The sequence below is a fragment of the Dicentrarchus labrax genome, unplaced genomic scaffold (assembly GCF_905237075.1).
Source record: "Dicentrarchus labrax unplaced genomic scaffold, dlabrax2021, whole genome shotgun sequence".
NCBI lineage: Eukaryota > Metazoa > Chordata > Actinopteri > Moronidae > Dicentrarchus > Dicentrarchus labrax.
This window is the reverse complement of record NW_026136701.1, coordinates 12,602,343-12,625,260: the sequence shown is the minus strand read 5'-3', so window position 1 is coordinate 12,625,260 and position 22,918 is coordinate 12,602,343. Positions and strand designations below refer to the sequence as shown.

General features: G+C 41.7%; 4 protein-coding genes across 5 annotated transcripts; 2 read left to right on the top strand and 2 right to left on the bottom strand.

Moving 5' to 3' along the window:
• Positions 1 to 786: 786 nt before the first annotated feature.
• scg2b (secretogranin II b) lies at positions 787 to 4,153 on the top strand. Its single transcript, XM_051406597.1, has 2 exons — positions 787 to 902; positions 1,441 to 4,153. The coding sequence occupies exon 2, from the start codon at positions 1,458 to 1,460 to the stop codon at positions 3,276 to 3,278; it is 1,821 nt and encodes a 606-aa protein (XP_051262557.1). The 5' UTR covers positions 787 to 902; positions 1,441 to 1,457; the 3' UTR covers positions 3,279 to 4,153.
• Positions 4,154 to 4,306: 153 nt separating this feature from the next.
• ap1s3b (adaptor related protein complex 1 subunit sigma 3b) lies at positions 4,307 to 8,636 on the bottom strand. Of its 2 annotated transcripts, XM_051406918.1 has the most exons (6): positions 8,461 to 8,636; positions 6,893 to 7,071; positions 6,663 to 6,771; positions 5,914 to 6,051; positions 5,160 to 5,221; positions 4,307 to 4,996 (listed from the first exon to the last, which is right to left on the bottom strand). In XM_051406918.1, the coding sequence occupies exons 1-5, from the start codon at positions 8,461 to 8,463 to the stop codon at positions 5,180 to 5,182; spliced, it is 471 nt and encodes a 156-aa protein (XP_051262878.1). In that variant the 5' UTR covers positions 8,464 to 8,636; the 3' UTR covers positions 4,307 to 4,996; positions 5,160 to 5,179. The 2 variants fall into 2 exon arrangements, with proteins under 2 accessions (XP_051262878.1, XP_051262886.1); XM_051406926.1 differs by lacking the exon at positions 5,160 to 5,221 and having other exon boundaries at positions 8,461 to 8,635.
• Positions 8,637 to 8,692: 56 nt separating this feature from the next.
• Positions 8,693 to 12,830, top strand: LOC127367209 (dehydrogenase/reductase SDR family member 12-like). The gene is made up of 10 exons (XM_051406881.1): positions 8,693 to 9,042; positions 9,439 to 9,572; positions 9,647 to 9,729; positions 9,833 to 9,928; positions 10,024 to 10,105; positions 10,188 to 10,249; positions 10,487 to 10,591; positions 11,493 to 11,583; positions 12,335 to 12,472; positions 12,616 to 12,830. Exons 1-10 carry the CDS (start codon positions 8,987 to 8,989, stop codon positions 12,771 to 12,773), a joined length of 1,005 nt encoding a protein of 334 aa, XP_051262841.1. The 5' UTR covers positions 8,693 to 8,986; the 3' UTR covers positions 12,774 to 12,830.
• Positions 12,831 to 13,381: 551 nt separating this feature from the next.
• Positions 13,382 to 22,914, bottom strand: LOC127367058 (cullin-3). The gene is made up of 16 exons (XM_051406584.1): positions 22,617 to 22,914; positions 19,921 to 20,118; positions 19,428 to 19,541; positions 17,517 to 17,677; positions 17,131 to 17,245; positions 16,817 to 17,045; positions 16,532 to 16,677; positions 16,212 to 16,388; positions 15,909 to 16,079; positions 15,493 to 15,600; positions 15,238 to 15,362; positions 15,039 to 15,135; positions 14,804 to 14,938; positions 14,504 to 14,690; positions 14,152 to 14,297; positions 13,382 to 13,961 (listed from the first exon to the last, which is right to left on the bottom strand). The coding sequence occupies exons 1-16, from the start codon at positions 22,674 to 22,676 to the stop codon at positions 13,830 to 13,832; spliced, it is 2,301 nt and encodes a 766-aa protein (XP_051262544.1). The 5' UTR covers positions 22,677 to 22,914; the 3' UTR covers positions 13,382 to 13,829.
• Between the last annotated feature and the right edge of the window lie 4 nt (positions 22,915 to 22,918).

Below are 22,918 nucleotides of genomic sequence, written 5' to 3'. Positions count from 1 at the left end.
CTCAGCATAAACTTTGTCACCACCCGTCCCTGACCTTTTATCGGCAGCTGCCGTGCTGTAGCCCCTTTATCTTGTCGACCTGCGGAATGCCAGAGCTTTGGCCCCCAGCCGACAGGAGGGTGTTTATCACCGTCTCCGTCAGAGGAGAGAGAGAGAGAGAGCGAGAAGGGGGGGGGCTCAACTGCGACAGCATCTCCGCGGTGGTTTTAGCCTGTGAGTCATCGCTAGAGGGTTTAACTCTTCATCTCCCACGATGGAGGAGATTGTAGGCTATAACTGAATACTGTTTTACACCTAAAACATTAAACGTTTTTTTGTGACATCATTATCAATATCATCCAGTATCAGTATGAAAGAAAACGTGTATTTTTATTTTTTTTTTGGTACACGAGGAACACATTTTTAAGATGACATGATCTCATAAAAATGGCACTTAAAAGTTGCTGTTTACATCCATATGATGCATTAATGAACATTTTGGACAGTGTCCCTCTGAATTAAAATCCTTGTGATAAAATACAGCCTATTCATGCAAGGTGAAGACTCATAAACACACACATATATATATATATATGTATATTCACATAATCAACACATCTGCTTCCAGACTTTTTAAAGATCTTTTGCAGTCAACAGCTTTTTACCGAGCGGTGCTGAGCAACAGACAGCACGGAGAACTATTTTTAATACAGCGAGGTCTTTTAGTATGCCATATGATAAACCTGAATCATTTATATGGATTTTTAGGACCGGCTATTGCGTGTGTTGTGTGATGACGTGGTGGTCAGGTGTTGCCTCATATAACGAGGGGAGCTGTCCAAGTGCTGAAAACAGAAGAGAACAGCACCGCTCCTGAGGAGATGCCATACACCTTCACTGCTGTCTGAGCTTTATTGCCAAAGGTAAGCCAAACATTGTTTTATTTTATTTTTTGTATATGGTTTCATTATTTTTTTGTTCAAATAAATACCCCAGTGTCTTAGATTGGAGGACAGTCGGTTTTTTTTTTAACATTCGTTTTTCGCATATTTATGTAAGAATGGTTATCAGCGTGGTGAAACGCATCCTCAACAATGGGGGATTACACAATGGGTTGTTTCTATGGTGAAATAACGAGGAAGGAAAGGCTTTTTTAATGAAGGTTTATGTTGTTCGGAGGAAATGAGATGTTGAGGTTGCCAATAACAACGCGGGGAGTGACTCATCTAGTGATGTGAATGTATCTCCTCACGCGCAGCATCGTATCATTCAATTTGCGGAGCGTAACTCCCTGATAGGCATTCATAATTCCCAGATCAAAACAGACTGGCTCACGCCTCTGCTCGTTGCTTTCGAGTAAGTTGTCCAAAAGAAATGTTATTCAAGATAGAAATCCTCGACTTGGTTGATTTCTTTTTATAAAATTGCTTCACTAACATTTTATATTCTCTTGATTTGCAGGTAATAAATAGCCTATAATGCTGCATTTCCACCACAAGTTGCCCACGGGGGGAGCCGTGGTCCTGCTCGCCTTCGTTCTCCACGGATGCGCCGTGCAGGCTGCGTCTCTCCCCCGCCACTACAGGCTCCGAGGCGGGGAGAGCGAGGGGCAGCCGGCTGCCTACCCACCCAGCTCCGACATGATCAAAGCCCTGGAGTACATTGAGAACCTGAAGCAGCGGAACGGGGGGCGACCCGAACCCGCGGATTACGACGAAGTGGACAAGTTCAGGGTCCTGCTTCAGCTCGCCTCGCAGCAGGACGAGAGTCCCGGGGAGCGTCAGCCCTCCCCCGCCATGCAGAGGCAGGACATTACCGCTGAGCAGCTGATGAAAACCCTGCTCAAGTCTCTCCAGGATCAGGCCGGGAAAGAGGCAAAGCTCAGCCCCGTATCGGCGCCCAGGAACGACCGCCGCACGCACAGGCACCGCACCAAAGACACTGAAGTCCCCGAGAGCGCACCGTCAGACTACGGCAATTTCCCCAGACCCCACAAAAAATACCCCCTGATGTTTGAGGATGAGGAGAACACGGACGCTTCCAAGCGGGCCACGGAGGACCTGGACGAGCAGTACACACCCCAGAGCCTTGCCAACTTACGCTCCATCTTCGAAGAGCTCGGGAGGATGCCCACGGTGGGCGGCCAGAAGAGAGACGTGTTCGGGGACGATGACGACGACGAGGAGGGCGGATTCAGCCTGAGAAACCAGGCCTACGAGGATGTCGCCGGAGGAGAGGAGTGGGTCCCCATGGAGGAGAGGGAGGAGACGGAGGAGATGGTCAACAGGAGCCACGAAGAAATGGAGAGGGCGCTCGGTGAGCAGGAGGAAGCAGCAGAGAGGGAGGAGATGCAACGCAGGGCGAGCCAGAACCAGGAGGATGCCAATGATGACACCAAGCTGGTAGATTACTACCTGTTGAAGGTCCTGGAGATGAGCGACCAGACGCAGAGGAGGGATAAGACCGGAGAGCAGAGAAAGAGACTGATCCGCCCCTCCATCGTGGACCCTCGGACAGTGAAGGAGTTGCTGGAGCTCTCCCTGAAGCTCCACGTCCCTCCCCAGGACCTTATCGATATGCTGCTCACGGAGGAACTCAGGAAGCTCCACCGCGATCCCCATTCCTCAGCTCGCTACACGACCGGCCAGACCCCCAAGATCAGGTACTTCAGCCGCAGACTGCCTGTCAAGAACAAGCCCGCCCCGGAAGACATGGACCGAGAGGACTTTTTAGACATCATCGGCGTGGAGACTATCAGTAACGAGTATCCCGTGGTGCAGAGACCCCTGAAGACCTCCTCCTCCTCCTCGGACAGGATCCCAGTGGCGTCCATCCCCGCTGCAAATCCAGGTCCGGTTAAGATCCCTCAACCCGCCGGGCGCAGGGAGAACCTCTTTTTATCCGAGCTCAACAAAATGCCCCTGAAACGTCAGGCCGATGGCGGTGCTGATGATGAAGATGACGGCGATGGCGACGTGGAAGACGAGGTGACCACCTACCTGGCGGCTAAAATCCTCACAGAGTACCCCAACACCATCACCAAGCGGGACACCCAGGCGCAGCTGAAGGGGCAGTTCCCCTACGAGCTGTACGAGCGGGCCCTGAAGGACTACTTGGGGCAAGCGGACACTGAAAAGAGGCCAGTAGCCAAGAGGGAAACCGAAGTGGCCACAGAGGAGAACGTTATGCCCACAGAGATGCAGGGAAAAGAGGAGATAACGCCCAAGACCTCGGCTCCACAGACCGTAAAGGAGGAAGAGGAGAAGGAGCACCGTGAAAAAACAGTGGCTGGGATGTAGCCTGATGTCCTGCAAGACGCACGAAATTATGAATATAGTATTTATACTGTCTCAAAAATAAAGTTTGGTGGACGTGATCTAGTTTACAAATTTCTATTATATGAACTATAGCTGGTATTAGTACTAATATCACCCTAACGAAAATGAACTATAGAAGTCTAACAGGTACATTTTTCAAAAGAAACACTAGTCCCTACTTGCTGCAAGAACATTATACAAATATTATAGTGTTATTATAGGAGATTAAAGGTGCAACCCTTGCACGAATGAAAAAAAAAAGGCATCCTCAAAACACCTGTCACTCTCAAATTGCCAATAAAAACACTGAATAATATGAATGAATTCCAAGTTATTAAAGTTTTGTGATGTTGTTCAAGATTTGTTTACATTAATGGTGTTTGTAAACAGCATAAAACAGGCCTCTATTTTCAATTATAATCAACTGAGTAATGGTAAAAATGCTTATTTTTCATCTATGTCAAACTCTTCAATTACACATGTGAATATATCTGTAAATGCTAAAGTATAATGCTGACTGGGCCTTTAAAACAAGCGTACAGTATAATGACAGGAGTACTATAGGAATATTATAGGGAGTTTTCGTTAGGGCAGTGTGCTGGGCTGAGAACGAGTGTTGTTGTGACTCTTGATATATTCAGGGTAAGTGGATTTAATGTTATTATTATGGGTAATTATTTCCAAGTCTAAATATCAGACCGTCGCCTGCCTTCCAACCCTTTCATACTGCGAAGCTCTGTATTGTTGGCCTACCAGTGGTTGTGCTATGTATGCTCATTTTTAAACCATTTTGTACATGTTCAATAATGTGTGATGAATCACAGATGAATTAAAGCATCAGCGGTATTATTTTTCTTCTTGCTGAGTTGTGTTGCCTTATTAAAAATCCCACCATATACTATAGCCAGCCAGAATTTACTAATCATGTTAGTAAACACTAAACTGGGGTTTGGTGAAATCAAACGAAACCATCAAATATACAATTATTGTAAGAATGATTACCAAAAGGATACTTTTTTTTTTTTATCAAAATACATATTTTAATCATAAGCTCAAACATCATAAATTGCACATTATAAAAAGCAGTGATACTCACACCCACACTACACACAGCTCATTGTAAAGTCTTGGTCCCAAACACATGTAAGAGGTTACCGTATACAGATTCAAAACAGTAAGACATTTGTCATCAGTCACATTCAAAATTGTTTTTTGAACTATAGACTGGAGAGTAGTACATTTTTTTCTAAATCAATCCGTGGCGTTTACAAAATGAAACCATTCACTTCCAATATATTAATAAATGATTTAAATACAAATGACTTATAAATCTAAAATCACTCCATGGTTATGATTTCATTACCCCAATCCCCTTTACTACTTCATAGGAATTTATTGACAGCATGTAAATAAAACCCTCCCGACCTCCTTCAATTGAGCACATGACTATGAACAAACAATAAACTCACTCTCAAAAGAAGTTACATTGCAGCAATGCTTCAGGCAGAAGGCAAGCAGGCTTTCAACATGACCATTTCTTCTTTTGAAAATGTTCAACAGGATCAAACTTAATCCCATTTTCATATTCAGAAACTTCTTTGACTCACATACAGTAGTGTTGGTTCCTATATTCCTCCCCATGTTATCCTTTTTTCCTCATGGGGTTAAAATGCAGGTTTGCTCATATACTCCTCCATGGTCTGTAAAAAAAAGGCATAAAAGAGCAAAATTCTGGTTGTAAGGCTTGTTAAAATGCATTATAATACATTTAATGTTCACAGACACACATCTACACATCACCTGCTATTGAATGCTGAGCACACCAACACAAGGTAGGTAACTAACACAAGCAGAACATCTAACCTTTCTGTCCATATTCAAGGTCATCCAAACAGCTCCACCTCATACCAATCACTGTTGTCATCCTGAAGCGATAATGGTCAAAATGAATGGGAGGCTACACTGCACACAATCCAACTCTAGATTAAAACGTGTTAGTCAGCCCTACTCAGAAGCACAGAGCACACACCCAGTTAACTACTGTACCACACAGAGCCATGAACCTACAGGGAGAGCAGGAAGCATGAGCCAAACACTAAACCTACGGCGCGTTCCAGGAAAATCTGTCTCTCACTCGCAATAACACTGGCGGAGAGAGAGAGAGAGATACACACACAGACAGACAGAGGGGTAAGGAAAACAGCAACACAAACACAAATCTATATTAAAAAAAAAGGAGCAATATCCACAAGCCTATTTGCTACGACAAAACACACAAGGCACACCAGGGACTCAGCAGCACCACTGTTAATTCATTATGACACCAACTACTTCCCACTGACACAAGTTTCCATATTGGAGCTTGATTATACAGCATTGATGTGTTGATTCATTCAAATATATATTAAAAAAAAAAAGAATTCAGGACGTTTCTAAGTATCTCACAGCCGAGATTTAAAAAATACATTAACAACTCGAAAACCACATTTAAAACATGTCACTGTTTCTTTGATTATGTCGAGTCATGCAACACATGTTACATACTCAGAGAATAGAGCCAAGCCACATTCGTGCTGTGATGTGTATGTGTATGAGAAAGTGTTCCAGTGCATCTCACCTCCTGTAACATGTCTGAGGCTTCAATGGAGCGATTCACCATCTGTTTGGAGGTTTCTTGTATTTCGCCTCCCATTAGAAACTCGTCCAGGATAAAATAGGCCTTCTCAAAGTTAAAGATTATGTCCAGCTCACACACCTGAGAGGAAGTATGATGGTGATTATTATAAAAGAAGACATTTTGATATTAAAACTGCTGTTTGACGTCATCCTTAAAGTGTAGTTTGACAGTTAATATATAGAGCATGTATCAGGGCAGATAAATTATTGGTCAGTAATAAAAATCTATGTTGGATTCCTATGCAAAACATTTGATATGTATGTATGTATGTATGTATGTATGTATGAATGCCCTATGAAAGCAAGAGTATATTTATGAAGTTCTTTTGTACCCAAATAGAAAAAAATAAATGAACATTTACTGAACTGTTCTTTGTTTTGTCCAGTTTTCAGATGTGGTTGGATCAGAGCTACGGAATATTGAAGCATCTATCTATCTTTGCTCACTACATCAATAGTTCCATTGCCTTTATTGTCCTCAGGTGCACATAAACTACTGGTTATAAACTTATTTTTAAAACACAAAAGTGTGAAATTATCAGTTATCTTATTGGCATCGGCCATTAGCAGCAGGTAATTATGGGTTATTGTTGTGCATTGCTTAGCTACAATCATGCGTCAACAGTTACACTTCAGGCTACAGTTGCATATTGAATTTTTTTTAAAAAAGAGGGAAACACAATAAAATACATTGCCAAAGTATTTGTCCAGCAGCTCCACATAGCGATGAATAACCTCCAGGGCTAGCAGCTCATTCTCCTGGTTCTCTATGGCCAGGCAGAAATACAAGCTTGCATACCTGAGGAAAAGGTGACACAGTGACTATTTCCAGCTGATATAAATATATAGAGGAGTTATAAATTACATACACAGCAGGTGTAACTATGAGAAGAATAGAGACTGTGTAACATGTAGCCCACCTCTTGTAAATAATCTTCAGGTCTTTCCAGTGCAGGAAGTTACAGGAACGTGGTTGCCGTGCCAACACCATGGAGGTCATGTCCCTGATGATCTTCTTCTTCTCACGTTCTGATATGGGCGTGAACCACTTCTGCAGACGTAGCTTGCCCTGGCGGCTGAAGAGCAGCAGGAAGCGCATCTAACCACACACAAAAACACCAGCAAGATCAGAGTGGCACAAACTGAGGGAGAGGACTTGTATCAACCAACACAAACACACATGTCCACATTACTGCAGAGGACATTATTAACTACCCTCTAACACAAAGGGTCAGACGAGTGGTTCACCGGTGTCATGGCTCATTAAAGAGTAACTCCACTGACCAAACATACCACTAAAGGGGGGAAAAAATGACTGACGGGCAGGATTGTGAAGGTCAACACACGATTGAGGAAGAGGTTTCTTTCCAGTCTTCAAGAGAGCAAAGGGTTTTCGGATATTTCTTAGCACTGGAAATGGACTTGGCTGCATATCAAAGTGGAAATTAATTGTCCCCACACCTCTATCGGAACCGCAATGACACACGGTTTCCTTTACGCCTTCCTCTGATTGTGGATGTAAGAAGGGAGGCTACAGGGGTGAACAGATTGTCTCTTTGTGGAGTTTGTCATTAAATTATAAGACAGAGGGTGTTCGGTGGGTGTCACCTCTAAGTGAAATTTAGGATTTAAGGGCTAAAAGAAAACTGACTTGACTTCAAGATCTGTGCAGAAATTAGGGCTGCAGAATATGATAATGAAACAATATTGCATTCATGTGGACAGATAATGGGATTGCGATGTGATTAAGGATTAGTGGGAATGATCATTTTTGTATCACAATTAAAAATGTTAAATTAAATTCAAAATCAGTATAAGCAAACATAATATTATGTTCTTACATCTAGAGAACAAGATGTGTAGGTCAGAGCATCTCTGCAGCACTAGTACTTCATTATAAAGCTGTCTAGTTACAAAGTCGACCTCTATCAAAAAACTAAAGCTTCTGCGATTTGGATATCGCACTTATTGCGATTTCGATAATATTTCAATTAATTGGCAAAAATCCCCTTCAACCCTCACAAACCCACACATCAGCTCTAAAATGCAGCTGGTTCACTGTTCAAACACACTAACCCCCCCCAAAAAAAAAAAAAAAACCGACCAGTAATAAGTACTGGTATCCCAGTGTGCATCCCCTGTGTCAGCCATAAGCAAATTATTATGGAAAGCACTCAACTGCCACCGGGGCAGGACGTACTCGACGCAAAGTGACGAAACCTGTTCTGCTGAGGGGACCGGTTGAGGAAACTCACCTTACTTCCGCCTGTCGCTTGAAATAAAATAAAACGGACATGAAAACTCCCATGACAAACCGAAAACAGCTTCTGCTGGGCGGCCTGACAAAAAGAATGAGGCCTCGGTGTGAGAGGAAGTGGTGCAGAGGTGTAGTTTCTAGCTTTAGCTACCTGTCAGCGACAACAGGTGCGACAGGTGAACGGTCGCGGGAGGCTGACGCTATCTTACAGCGTAGAAAACAAACACTTACCATTTTTTTGACGCCAAGAACTATAAACACCAAAAGATAAGAAAAAAAAAAAAAAGAAGTACAACCCTCACAAAGGGTCAACTTGTCCGTCTGAGCACATATCTGTCCGTCTACCCGTCGTCCACCCAAGAGCCAGTGTCAAAGTTGGTTAACTCCGCCCACCTGGCCGCCTGTGTAGGGGGTGAGCGGTGCCTGCCGGACGCGTCACCACATCTCACAACCATCTGGATTGGTTATTGTAGTTTTTTGTGTTACAGAGACTCACCCTGCCAGCAGCCCGTCACAACCTTTTACACAGCGACCACGTGACGTGCACGAAGCATTTTAATGAATGAGCAGATAAAAGTTTAACTAAAATCACTTGACCGTTAGGGTGTCTAAAAAGTGTTATACCCATGCTGCGTCGGCAGAGAGCAGCAAGTGTTCCCTCTCTGCCTGCTTTCATGTGATACTGGTCCGTCACAGTGGTTGACGAGGGGACTGGCAAGCTGTTGCACTGTTTGGGGATTGTTATTCAGTCGATGACATGTCTCTGTACCGAAATGCTGTCTGGTTTTTGAATGGAATCCACCAATATACAAGGTCAGTCATCACTTCTTACTCTGGTGCTCATACAGAGATGTTAAAGAAACTGCTCTCAGGGGATGCTCTGGGAATTTCAGTCAGTGTGTGTATCGTCTAAATTGTTCTGTCTGTCTGAATGTGGTATTTATTGGTCTGTAAAATGTATTCTTATTTATATTATATATAATATTTATTTAAGCTCAAAGACTGCTAAACATAGGAATATCAAAGGTCTGGTCACTGTATGGCACACATCACCACACAAACTGGCCTTTATGTACAATTACAATAGTTCCATTGACAGCTGATGTGCCTTGAGGGTAACATTCACATCACCTGACTCAACCAAAGCTAAAATGTGGAGAAATATTGCAGATTGTCAATCTTGTGATGCTGGTTTTTGGTTGCCTTTAGGAAGGGATATGAGGCAGCATCTAAAGGCTTTGACCCCCAAGACCTGAATGTGTCCGTTGTGGGGAGGTCTTTTATGATCACTGGAGCCAACAGTGGCATTGGCAGAGCCACAGCCATGGCTATAGCCAAGAAAGGTAAATGCCGGAGAGGTATGTTCTATGTTGTGCACTTTATATTGATATAAAATAAAGTTGTTTTTGCTCCCGAGGTGGGACAGTCCACATGGTGTGTAGGAACAAAGAGAAAGCAGAAGAGGCCCGGATGGACATTGTCAATGAGTCTGGGAATACGGTGAGTTTTGTTTGCCTTGAGCATGCCTAACATTTAATGGAAAAAGAAGTGACAAATCCCATGATTTGTGTGAGTGAGACTGATACCTATCTGGTTATTGTAGGAGGTACACATCCATATTGTGGACATGTCAGAGACACTCAAAGTCTGGGAGTTTGCAGAGGCCTTCAAGAAGCAGTATCCATCCTTGAATGTGTTGGTAGGCATTGTCTCTTTCCTTTAATCTTCATCACAACTCAGATCAGATTGATTTGATCTGACAGGTCTGACTTTTCAATCTTTTTTTCATGATAGATAAACAATGCAGGGTGTATGGTGCGCAAGAGGGAGCTCAATGCCGAGGGACTGGAAAAGAGCTTTGCCACCAACACTATGGGTGAGACCTCCTTCTGATGGCCGAACAGCGCCATGCTGCTGCACAGATAACAGTTTTAACATTTGTGACTCCATCTCTTTAGGGGTGTACATCCTCACCCAGAGTCTCATACCGCTTCTCCAGAAGAGCCGGGATCCCAGGGTGGTATGAACACACACACACACACACACACACACACACACACACACACACACACACACACACACACACACACACACACACACAGACACAGACACAGACACACACACACACACACACACACTCAGATACACACAAACTCAGTGTTCATCTGCATCATGTGGACAGCATAATGCTACTTCTGTCCATGCTGTAGTGGCTGTTGTCTAAGCACACTGTGCCTCTTTTCTCCCTGACTGTTAGATCATTGTGTCCTCAGGAGGAATGCTGGTCCAGAAACTCAGAGTAGATGACTTGCAGTCAGAGAGGGGCTACTTTGATGGTGTCATGGTCTATGCCCAGAACAAGGTAGTAATTCAGGTTATAAACCAAACAATGGTGGAATGTAACTAAATACATTTACTCTTTAAGTGCTGTACTTAAGTACAGATTGGACTTACTTGTACTTGAATATTTCCACTTTTACTTTATACTTCTACACCTACATTTAGGAGGAAAATCTTCTACTTTGTACTCAACTACATTTATTTCATAGCTTTAGATTAATATTATTAATACAAAATATAAATCTAATAATAAATGATAATATATTATCATAGGTAAAGCTACCACTCGCCCCACCATAAAGATCATAATGAATATATTTTTTTTTAACTTTTGCAGATTTTGAATGCATGACTTCCACTTGTTAACAATGAGAAAAACTCCTGCACACTCTCGCTTACAGCTGAAAAAATATTTCATTATTTACGACATTTTGGTCTGTATATGGGCAGCATGGCAACACTTTCATATACTGTTAATATAGAAGCACATATAGGAGCTGCCTCAATCATTCAGTTGTCCAATCAGTTTCATCCAGTTTCAACCACTCAAAGCATATGTCACTAGAAAAATGCAAAAATGATTCAATACAGTAATGCCATTAAATCTTAAGCAACATCCAAAAACTATAAAACTAGAAGTTAATTTGAGAGCAAACTGAAACATCACAAACAGCGTGTGTGGTGTGCAGAGATGTTTTTCTATGTATCTTGCGGGACCTTTACTTGTAACAGAGTACTTTAACACTGTAGTATTTCTACTTTTACGTATTAATATTTCTCAACTTTGTCTGTCTCTCAGGGTTTGGATTTGTCTGTATAATGGGGAACAGAGGAAAAAAGACATAAAATAGTAATGGCGAGAGAACAGGTACTTACAGAGGTAGTGAATGCTGTGGAGGTAACTATGTGCTGTTCCCTCTCAGAGACAGCAGGTGGTGCTGACACAACAGTGGGCCAAAGCCAACCCAGTCATTCACTTTTCTTCAATGCATCCAGGCTGGGTAGACACACCAGGTACTGACTCATTATACAACTCTCCCAGAGGGAAAGCTATTGTTGCTGCACATGTCAATGAACCGAAAATGGCACACACACACACACTGCAATTGCACATCCATCCTGTCCATCAAATGGTATACTGACAATTCTCCTGATGGTGGTGCTATAGCAAATGTTTAAAGATCAAAACTTTGAAAATTCATTTAAAAGTAACCAAACCAAAACTCACCAGACACTAACTACTGCTGGGAGTGATGTGAGTTTACAAGTTCTCTACAGGCGACAGTTTCATAGTAATAATAAAAAAGGATCAGTGAATGGTTTTCCTTTTCAAAAACAAAACAAAATGGCTGTCCACCATCTAAATCTATTTCATTGCTTTGAAAATGCATCAGAATTCAAGTCCAAAACACACAAATTCTGTGACCATAAACAGTTATGTAAACATCAGCCTTCATATCTAAACAAGTATTTACCTAATAGCTGTGATCTTAAGCTGTGAGCACAGGATGAGACTTTATTTATTTAGACAAATTTTCATATTTTAAATAAATGAAGTGTTGAAATGAATTGAGCATTCATTAGATTATTATGAGCATCTAAACGATTTAAAGGGGATATTTTTATTTTTATTTTATATAAAGTTCAGTGAGGACCTACTTTTGAAAATGCACCTTTGACTGAACCTGCAGATCATTCCTGATTATTCTTAATCGGTCCGTAATAGAAACCTTTTGCTAACAAACTCTGGCTGATTTATGTCCAGCTGTGTCTACATCAATGCCTCAGTTCCACCATATGATGGGGGAGAGGCTGCGCAGTGTCGAGCAAGGAGCTGACACTGTTGTGTGGTTGGCTTTGTCGAGAGCTGCTGCCAGAACAAGCAGCGGGACGTTCTTTCAAGGTGAGCATCACAAAGCCTGACAAGTTCTTTCACTACACATACAGAGATGTTACTCTCATTTCTTTTTCTATCTCCATAGTGGAATTCAGTCATCATGATCATGTGGAATCACTCGTTCTGACAGTGACTGTTTTATGTTGTAGATCGTAGTCCTGTTCCTGCCCACCTACCTTTGGCCTGGACTCGCAGTTCTGCTGAAGAGATTCAGAGTTTCATGGCTCAACTGGAGACTCTGGCCGGAGTCATTCAGTCGCAACCTGATGCAGAGCTTAACAGTCCTTCCAGACCTCAATTTGTCTGAATTGTAATTTAATGTTACATGGTATGTTGTTGACCCATTAAAGATCTATTACTGAAACAGCTGGCACATTTGTCATATTCTGCCTTGTCTAATTTAGCTCTTCATTCTATCCATTAATTGTAAAGACACATATTTTCAGGACAGTGCATGGCTGAGTGTCACTGGATTTATTTCTGGACTATTGATTTAAAGACTAAATTTATTTGGATTGAATATCTCAGAAGCAATTAGCAAATGCATGTGAAACAATATGCCCGTCTATTATCTAGATGATAAAAGGGGTTTCATTGGGTTGTCTGCTGGATGTGATTTTGATTTTTGACTTGAGGCTCACACGTGGAGAAGTGTATCAGTGTTTGCAGTGGTCTGCAGTGCTCACATATTAGATATGTAGTACATACTGCTCCACCTCTGAAGTGGTTAGACATTTCATTAAGTGGTAATTATAGTGGCTCATTAAAAGCTCAGTCTAATGAAAGTAATACCAATTCCCTTTATATAATAGTCCTGCTTTCATACTGACTGCAATTTGAAAGGATGGAGGTAAATTTGTAAGAGTCAAATGTAGAAGATGAGCTAAGTATTTCTGGGAAAAACTACAGCGCATCAATACTCATTATTTTTATTTTTGTTTTGTAACAATCCACATTTGCTGTTTTTAATAATTTTATTATTTTTATACAGTATTGAAACAAAAAAATAATGTGGTGCATTCACATTTTTCCCAAGGGATTCTTTGCAAGTTTGATCTCTACAAGGGTAAAACAGTGAAAAGCTTGAAGCTGGATCCATCCATGTTAAAACTCACAGGGAATAGGAAGACTGGGCCTGATTTAAAAATCATCTACAAGTTTTGATGGATTTTTTTTTCTGCGGCAACATTTTATTCCCCATTTACGTGTGTTTACTGTGTTTTTGTAAGGGACGATGAATCAGGTTCCCAGCATTTGTCTTTAAAAGAAACTTCCAGTCCATGCGTAACAACAGTCCAAAGAAAACAAACAAATCCCATCCTCCTCGTCCAGTCTCTTCCTCTCGTCATCCACAGTTCATCTTCTATGCAACGTAGGTGTACACTTTACGGTCTTCTGGCGTTCTTGCCAAGTATTCTCTTTCTATTAGTCCTTCTATACGCTTTTTGATTACCACAGGGCTGGGAAGAAAACGTGCCCGGAGCTGCTGAGTTACCTGAAGACACAAAGTGGAAGAAAAACAGAAAACAACACCTTTTAAGTTACATTTCTCTGCAGGACATCTCACGCACAATATAATATTATGAAATTATGGGATCAAAAAGTAAAGAAGATGGAAAATGACTGGATAAAATTGTCCATTGTTCAAGCAAGACATAATTTGTATTTCCATATGGGTTCCTTACCTCTGCCACCAGGACGTTGTGCTGCATCTTCTTCCTTGACTTCATGATTCGGACAATGGCTGCCTCAATCTCATGCTTCCTGTCATCATCCACTTTCTGCCGCGTCTCTTTCCTTTCGGGGTCTGATTCCCCTTGTTTAGCAGCAACTGGGAAAGTAGGATACAGGGACAAGATGAGGTTTAAAGAGAAAATGTAGGAAATCTCTCAAGGCACTGTTTTATATTAGGAGAAATGAACCCTTGTAACCACAAATACATTATGCAACAGACAGTAGTGGACAACTGGCCCAGATGTGAGGTGAGACTTGAGCTCTTTGTAGCGACAGTATATGTTGTACACAAACTTTCCTCACCTGTCTGTATTTTGACTCTGTGCAGTTTAGAAGTAAACTGATCATTGACTGTAAACACGTGGCCGCTCTCAATCTCTTTGGACTTTGGTTCCTTGGTGAGAACTCTCTGTGTCGGCTTCCCACAGGCCAAAGACTGCAACGCTCGCACTAACTCCCTCTCAGGAATATCTGTTTCCTGCTGGATCTCCTATACATGGGGACAAACGGGGAAATAAGGTTGTAAAAAACAACAAACCTCTACAAAGACAACAAAGAATGAGTAAGATTAATATAGATAATGGTGCTTCACTGTGCCCCCACCTCAAAAGTGCACTTCTCTCTGTTATTGAAGAGCATGAGGATGGTCATCTGGAAGGTGGAGACCTGCAGTATGTGCTTCCGGGTGTTAGAACCTGTTACCTGAGCACCTCCCACACCTACTTCTGAACCATCCTCCTGCAGATTAGGTAGAAGGGAAGGTGAATTTATAAATGATAATACCATTGTATACTGAATTATGTGGCTTACGATAAAAAAAAGAAATTTTTGGGTCTACCTTTTTAATAGTTCCGTAGAAAGTTGCGTTTAGGTCTGCCCCGCCCATGTGGTGTTGCAGTGTGAGCTGTCTACCACTGTGCTTAGCGAGGTAAAACCTGGAAAATAAAAGCCAGGACCGAGTTCTTTAGAAACCCCACAGAACAACACTGAGCCTTCGTATGTACAGTAAAACATCTGAGTGAATTTGAGAGCATTACCTTCTAAAGACTTCAAAGGCGTGTCTGGGAGCTGGGGGGATGGTGCATTTAGGTGTTGCTGACTGTGTAGGCCAGTAGCCAGTAGTGAGGACTCTTACTGTGAGGTCCACACCACTTAGAGATGCCTTAAAGAGATGTATAGAAGTTTATACTCAGTAGCATTTTAACAGACTCACTCCCAATCTAGTGGAAAACATCTGTTTAATATGTCTTATTAATAGTTTAGTCTTTCTTAAATGGCGCTGACTGTCTTACCGACGTAGTTTGTATGTGTTGCCTGAACTCATCCATGGTAGTGTTGGAGATGCTCATATCTCTGAACATCCCTTCCAGTTTTGACGTAAACTGACAGCCACATTCTGTCTGTGAGGGAGAAAGACAGATTTATGGTGACAGGGTGACGGCAGGGCAACATGAGCAGAGAAGAAGAAACAAAGAGGAACAGTACAAGGCATATGTATACACATCTGTATCCAGAATGTTCCAATACCATTTTTTCCAGGGGGAGGCAAACAGGACACTGCTGGGAAGTAGCAGGGTCCTGTTTTGGGGCTAATAAATCACGCGGTATTCGATTAGTGCACAGACACGCATATTCGCCAATATATTGCCTTTTAGGCAGTATCGAGGATGTTTACGAACTCTAATCAAGAAGCTTCTCACTCTTTTACCTTGAGCTTAGAGATCATGTTCTTCTCTGAGTCGTCTGAGACACTCTTGTTGCTGAGCAGCCTGCGGCCCAAATGCTGCTTATAGTACCTTTCAAACACATCTTTCTCCTGCATAAACCTGAATAACACCATGGCCTTGTCAAGGATCGACTCCACCTCCTGTTCTGTCAACTGGTCAACGAGACAGGGAGAAAAAGAAAGTGGTTAAGTACAGGACATGCAAAAAATAGATAAATAAATAAAACCTCTTGCAGATCATGAAAATGTAAAAAATATTTTCTGAAGAGAAAATAACCTTCTTACCCCTTTGACACCCTTCTTAAGCTTGTCATCAATAAAGAGTGATAGGTACTCTGGTGAGCGGGAGTTGAGGTTAAGGAAATACTCAAAGTCTCCTGCTATGGTTTGTTTGAAGAGTCTGTCATTGTTGAAGGACTCAAGAAGGAAACGATCAAATCGTGTCTTCAGGTCTAGCAGGCCCTGTTAAAGATGCAATTGCAAAGAGGTGACATAATCTATACGACACATTTCTCTCACACTTACAATATCAAGCAAGGCTCTCCAAATGTCTAAGTCTTGAGACACGAGATTGTGTTTTTGGACTCATTGCTCAACCAGCATACCTGAATATAGTCGACAGGGTTCTTGCCCTCTCCTTCTTCTGACACCAGAGCTTTACCTTGCTCCCTCAAGTAAGAGCTCATGCACTCGCACATCGTTTTCAGGCCATTTGGCACACGACTGAACAGCTTGTACATGCATGCGAGGTCTGAGAGGGAGACATGGTGGGAAAAATAATGAGTAACAAAGGCTGACAAAAAATATAACAAATTGGTGGCTCTGAAATTCATTTTATTTCAAAACCATAATAACTGGAAAGAGAGAAATCAATTAGGCAAAGCTTTTACCTTCTGTCTTGCCGTTCTTGAGCATATGGACGAGGCCAGAGTTCTCCATCTCAACAATGGTCTTCATGTGTTTAGAAATGAGCTCCCTTTCCACCACCTTGACAATGGGCTCCTCCGTAGTCTTGTCCAGGCAGTGCATGACTCGCTCAATCTCTTCATTGATTCTGGCCTCTACCTTCTTAATATAGACACTGGCACTGTTTTCTGCTAGGAACTTTTGGCTCTCCATCTGAAAGAGCAGATATTGTGTTTTATTTCAAAGATTTTCAGTGTGTATATATATAGACACACCCAAGAACCTCCCAAAAACTTACCTGGAAGAATTCCGCTGACATATCTAAGAAAGGGCCCTCAAAGTCCTCCTCATATACAGAACGGCCATCCAGGCCAAGAATCATCAGCATCTGGCAGGCGTTTCTGATGGCCCCCCTACAATAAATGATAGAGAAAAGATTCCATATCAGCAATTATTAAAAAGCCCATGTTTTCATTTTCAAAATAACACATTGCAATAATAAGATCTATTAAAAAATAAGCAACAAAAAGTAAATGCCTGTCTGTGAATAAAGGTGAAAACATATAAGATCAAGACAGATATCTAAGAAACTTGCAGAATGTGAGCCAATTTTCTAATTCAGCCAATATATGGGACATCACAGTAATCCTTTAGATTAAGCAGTGAAGTAGTACTCCAGCATACCTGTCTACAACCTCTCCCTTCCTCTCACGAGCAATCATGTCCAGTAACGTCTGTCGTAGGTGGTCTCGAATGCAGCCGTAGCGTACAACCTGGTCCCTGAATATGATGAGGCCGAGGTTGTACACATTCTCCACATTGTTTTGTTGAACATAGACGCGGTCCTGGGAGACCAGACAGAATGGGGTGAAAAGACACACTATGTATGGAAAGAAGTACTATAGTCCAAACTTACTCAATTACATTCATATAAATGTATACATGCTGACAAATGAAATTAAACTTTAGAAGCACATGTAAAACTACTGTATACAGTATTTATGTAAAAGGTATTTATCCCACTTCCCTTGGACATGTCAAGCATTTTATAATGGTGGAGCTACAGCCACTGTGATTCAATGTGGTGCAAAGTACTTTTTATAAGGGCTGTATATGCCAGATTTCATTATACATTGTACTGACAGGTTGCAAAGCTTTTATAAGGCCATTAGAGTGCCACAATAAATGACTGGTAGGTGTCCCCTTCCAGAAAGCATAAACATTTGAGGGTGATGTAGGTGATAAAATATTTATCATGACACTCGGTAACAACATTTGGCATTACAAACGTCCAGGATGACAAATATTACCTAGTGCGAATTAGAGGAGGTGGTTCCTAGATCACAGATTTCTGGGATATCGCGTAGGATCATGTCATGTTGTGTGAAAGAGCTCTTACTTTTAGTCTTGCCATTTTCCAATTTCCAACAGCCTATATTTATGAGCTTATTGGGTTTGGCTTCCTGAAGCCTCTCCCTTTTTCGTAATTACAGTAAACAAGTTTCATTTATTAGATTATTATTTAAAAAGACATAAACCACAGCAGTTAACAGGGGCTTAAATTTAAGAAACATAGAAACCAAATACATTCTACAGACAGCACTAAAATGAATCACTAGTGTGTGAAATACAATATAAAATACAATTGCCAACTATAAATAATGTCTCTAGGCCAGGGCCTAAAACTGGCAGTGACTTCCAACAATGTTAATACACCTGCTGCATGTGACTGGCTCTCCTCTAGAGGTCACCAGGCAAGTAACACCGGCAGCACCCTGCTCTCACTGCACAGACGTAAAGAGTCTGCTGTAGTTAAATAACAGAAAGCCAACTGGCCAGGGTAAGGCCAGGACAAAGGAGAGCAAAGAACAAAAGAACCCCAGGAGAGTTGTGTAGTCTCTGTGCTGACTACCATTGTTTAGCCTACACTTGTGCCCAATCTCAAGGGCTCACTCACTCGCACACAACCACACGAACATTTTGGACTTTAGCTGCTGGCTAAAGTAAATTAACTAGTCCTGCCAGTTTTCTGACTAAACAAATAAATACAACAACAGAGGCTTATTGTTAGGCCCACAAATAAAACAGCACCTTACACAATCAAAGTCCAGAGGAGAATGTAGGTGAAGGTTGGCCAGAGTTGGAACAAAAGGCCATTTCTTCAAAAGCACAAAATCATTCATGACAGGGAACAAGCACCATAATCCACTTGCAGAGGCAACAGAGCCCATGGGAGCAACACAGAACTTCTGGCCTTTTCCGGCAAACAGAAACAATATCCCAGGCCACCACCACTGCATTGTGAAGTGGTAAAAATCTCTGTACAGGGGTGCCCGGTTAGCTCAGTGGGTAGAGCTGGTGACCATGTACCGAGGCTGAGCCTTTGCTGCAGTGGCCCAGGGTTCGAATCCAACTTGCGGCCCTTTGCTGCGTGTCATCCCCTGTCTCTATCCCCCTTCCTGTCTATCTTCAGCTGTCTCTATCATAAAGGCAGTAAAAGCCCCAAAAAATACTTAAAAAATAAAAAAATAAAAAATAAAATCTGTACAGTAATTCATCTACAACCCCATAAGGAGAGCACAACAGCCAACTTACCATGTACATGAGGATGTCTCTGATCATAACCATGGCAGTCTGATGGTCATTCCAGGCCTGATTCAGCGTTTGCAGAAAGTTATTATTTAGAGAGTTAAGGACATCTTCCCGTACCTGAAAATACACAGACAAAATTGAGGTCTCATCAAGTTGTCTCTGGTGTGAATGATAAACATCAGGTCATAAGGACAAAATGAAATGATTTAAAGAGGAGAGAGACGAGTTCATAACTGTTATGGACCTGGTCGCTGTCTAGACATGTAATTTCCAAAGTTGTTTATTTTGCAACAAAATAATTACACATCCTTCAAGCACACACTTCGCTGTTAAACACATCTTAGTTTACCAACAAGAGACAATTCTGACTGTAGCCTGAAGAATGGAAACTTAAGTGACACAATAGAAATGAAATATCACTCACATTTATTTTATTTCTTATGTTCTGTTAATTTTCAAAGAAAGAGCTGCATTAGAGATGAAAATATTTTTTTACTTTGTTGATGAGATGCTCGGTGACAACTTCCCTCAGGCCTGTGTAGAGCTTCTCCCCATGCTTGTGGAGCACCATGGTGTAGGCATTCCTGTACAGCTCCTCAAAGCTTAGCCCACTGTTGTTCTTCCTCTGTATCTCCTGGATGGCATTCTTTAGAAGGTCCCAGATGTTGTTCACATACTTCTCATCCATTGTCATCTAGGAGGGACAGAACGATGTAAGCGTGTTTACGTGAGAGATGTGTATTCTTCATTATTTCCACGCAGTATAAGCAGATGACCACCTTAATGTCAAAGATTATTCTTTGCAATGCAAACACACACACACTCACTTTCACACTAAGAAAGCAATTCCTACCTTGCCACACATACAGCAGACATATTGATGGTTTTAACAGTAAAGCTTGGACATTAAAGTGCAGCAGCAATATGCAGTAGATATGCCGCATTTGCGTTACTTGCAATTCTCTCTCATACAATGCTAGTAAAGCCAAGTGATCCCTGGATTATTCTGCTGTCAGATAACTTTGCAAGCATATAAGAGCAACCGGTTTTGAGCTTTGGTTAACCGATGAAGATCAAATCACTATTTTATAGTTGTGTAGTCTTAACAGAATTCCTCATTCAATCATGTGGCAGAAATGGAGCCATAAACAACCAATCAAGGAAGTAGCCAGGAGAAAATTAGATATAGCCCCACGTGGTATTATTAAGGTTGTGACACAAATCAAAAAACAAATGACAAATGTATTTATCGGAGTGTCCATAATGAATAAAGTCAGTAAACCAAGAGATTAAGTCCTTGGGTTTTGACACTACTCCCAAATTGTACCTCCAAATCTGTACAGAGAATGGAGAGAAGGTAGGAAACCAGTAGAGAAGTATGTCAAACTACTCTTCCACCTTTGCAGGGTGGAAAGTTCATTTTTTAAAATGTGTACATCTGACAGCTACTTACAAATAAATGTTGACCACCAGCCACTCAATTGTAAATCCTTACTTTGTGTATGAAATCTACCAGACACTTTCATACTGTACCAGCATTTGACTGGTGAACGGTACTTTTTTCCCAGCCTGCTCTGATGTGTTCATCTTTCAAACTGAAAACACTGTAAAATACTTTTTGCATACAGTTAAAAAAGGTTGACAAAGGGAAAGCATTTTTTTTTTATCATGACATGAGATTTGCTAAGCCGTAGTAGGAGTAAGGTAGGGTAAGCTAGGGTAGCTCCATGTATACCTAATCAAAAACCCGATCACAACCTGACCTGAAGGAAAGACTTTTAGATTGTCTGCCAAACATATAAATCTAAGAAAGTAGGGATGCATCTATCAGCGGCAATTCCAACTATATTGTGCGGATCGGGTGTCAGCGACTGATCAGTGACTGATCCACATTTAATACAGTTTATCTGTCAATGTCATTATAAAATTCAGCTATCACTTACAATCAATCATTTGAATGACCTGCCAACTCTGCTTTTGACCTTGTTTTACTTTACATTAAAATGATCCTGATTAGCTTCATGCATGAGGTATACAGATTTTGAATTTGGGGAATAGACAGCACTGGTATCAAATTAGTAATAAATAGAACCAGTATCAGAAGAAAATAGATGCATGTAGTGAAACTCGCTTGACAGATAACCTGAATTTTCAGATTACAGACTGAGCATGTCTCAATAGCTATTAGAAAAACAAAAGCTGTAATACGATCAATTACTTTTACCCCCTTAATTCAAGTGCCTGATTATATTGACTAAAACCACCTGGTAGTGGCTACACTGTGGACTAATAGGCTGATCTTGTACTTGCATATAAGATCAACATTTAAGAAAGGATTAGCTGTATTCACTCACTCATCTGCTCACTGACTCATTCTGCCAGACACCCACTCATAAACCTGCATATCCAACAGAAGAAAAATCATTTGTGTTTCACACTAACAATCTCAACAAGGAATGTAAGGGTGTTGCAAGGGCTATTAACTTCGACGAAACTGCATATAATACATCTGTACTCATAACGGAGATGAACTGAGTGGGTGAAAATGTAAATCAGTGATCAGCGGGTGTTGCTGAAATAATTGTGTGACAGCACTACTGGTAGTAGGGAGCTGGGTTGTCAACAACATGAGCTAACTAACGTTACTCAAGTTACCTAAAGCATGTTTACAGTAACGTTAGTCTCCTGTTAGGCTGAAGTTGCGTTAGCTCTGAAGCTAACACTACATGATAATGTGTTAATTGCCACCTATAACAGCATACGTTTAATACGCTGTGCAATGAAATACCGACAGCCAAAAGAGCTTGCCGTTACCATAGCGTAATGATACTTGCTGACTGACTGCAACTTAGCTGGCGTCAAGTCAGCTAACATATCAGGCCTGCTGTTTGGCTAGCTACTACTTGCTAGTGTGTCGCTAAGGAACTTTCCTCACATATGCTAACATTAGCTCATGTCGATAGCATTTTCAAAGCAAGAAGCGAGCTAACGTTAAATTAACTGAACTGTTAACGTAGCGAATGTTCTTCAGGTCATTTCTCAAGCTAATAGCAGTTTTTACAGGACAATGACATGTTTTTCTCGTTTGACCAGCTAGCTAGCAGGCAGTTGCTAGCATAAAGACCTGTCATCCCCGGTACTCGAGTCTCATAGTTAGCGTCTCAGCGCCCACAGAGCCGGGTAAAGACTTACAGGAAAGGCTCGTATCCTCATCTTGGTGTCCTTCTTGGTGCCGCCTTTGAGGTTGGACATGATTAGTTAGAACGACTTTGGTTTCTAAGTTGACTTTTAAAGACTACATGAAAGGCAGCTGCTAGTTTGCTCTCTACGCCAGGAAAGCGGCAGGGAAACTCAGTGACCTCCCCTATGGGAATTAGGTCGGTCTGTATGTCTGTTATGTTGTTGTCACTCGCTCTCTTCTCAGTGGTTTTGAGCTAATGTTAGCTTGTATGCAGTGATGGCGGACGGCTGTACTCCACTGCGCAACGCCGAGG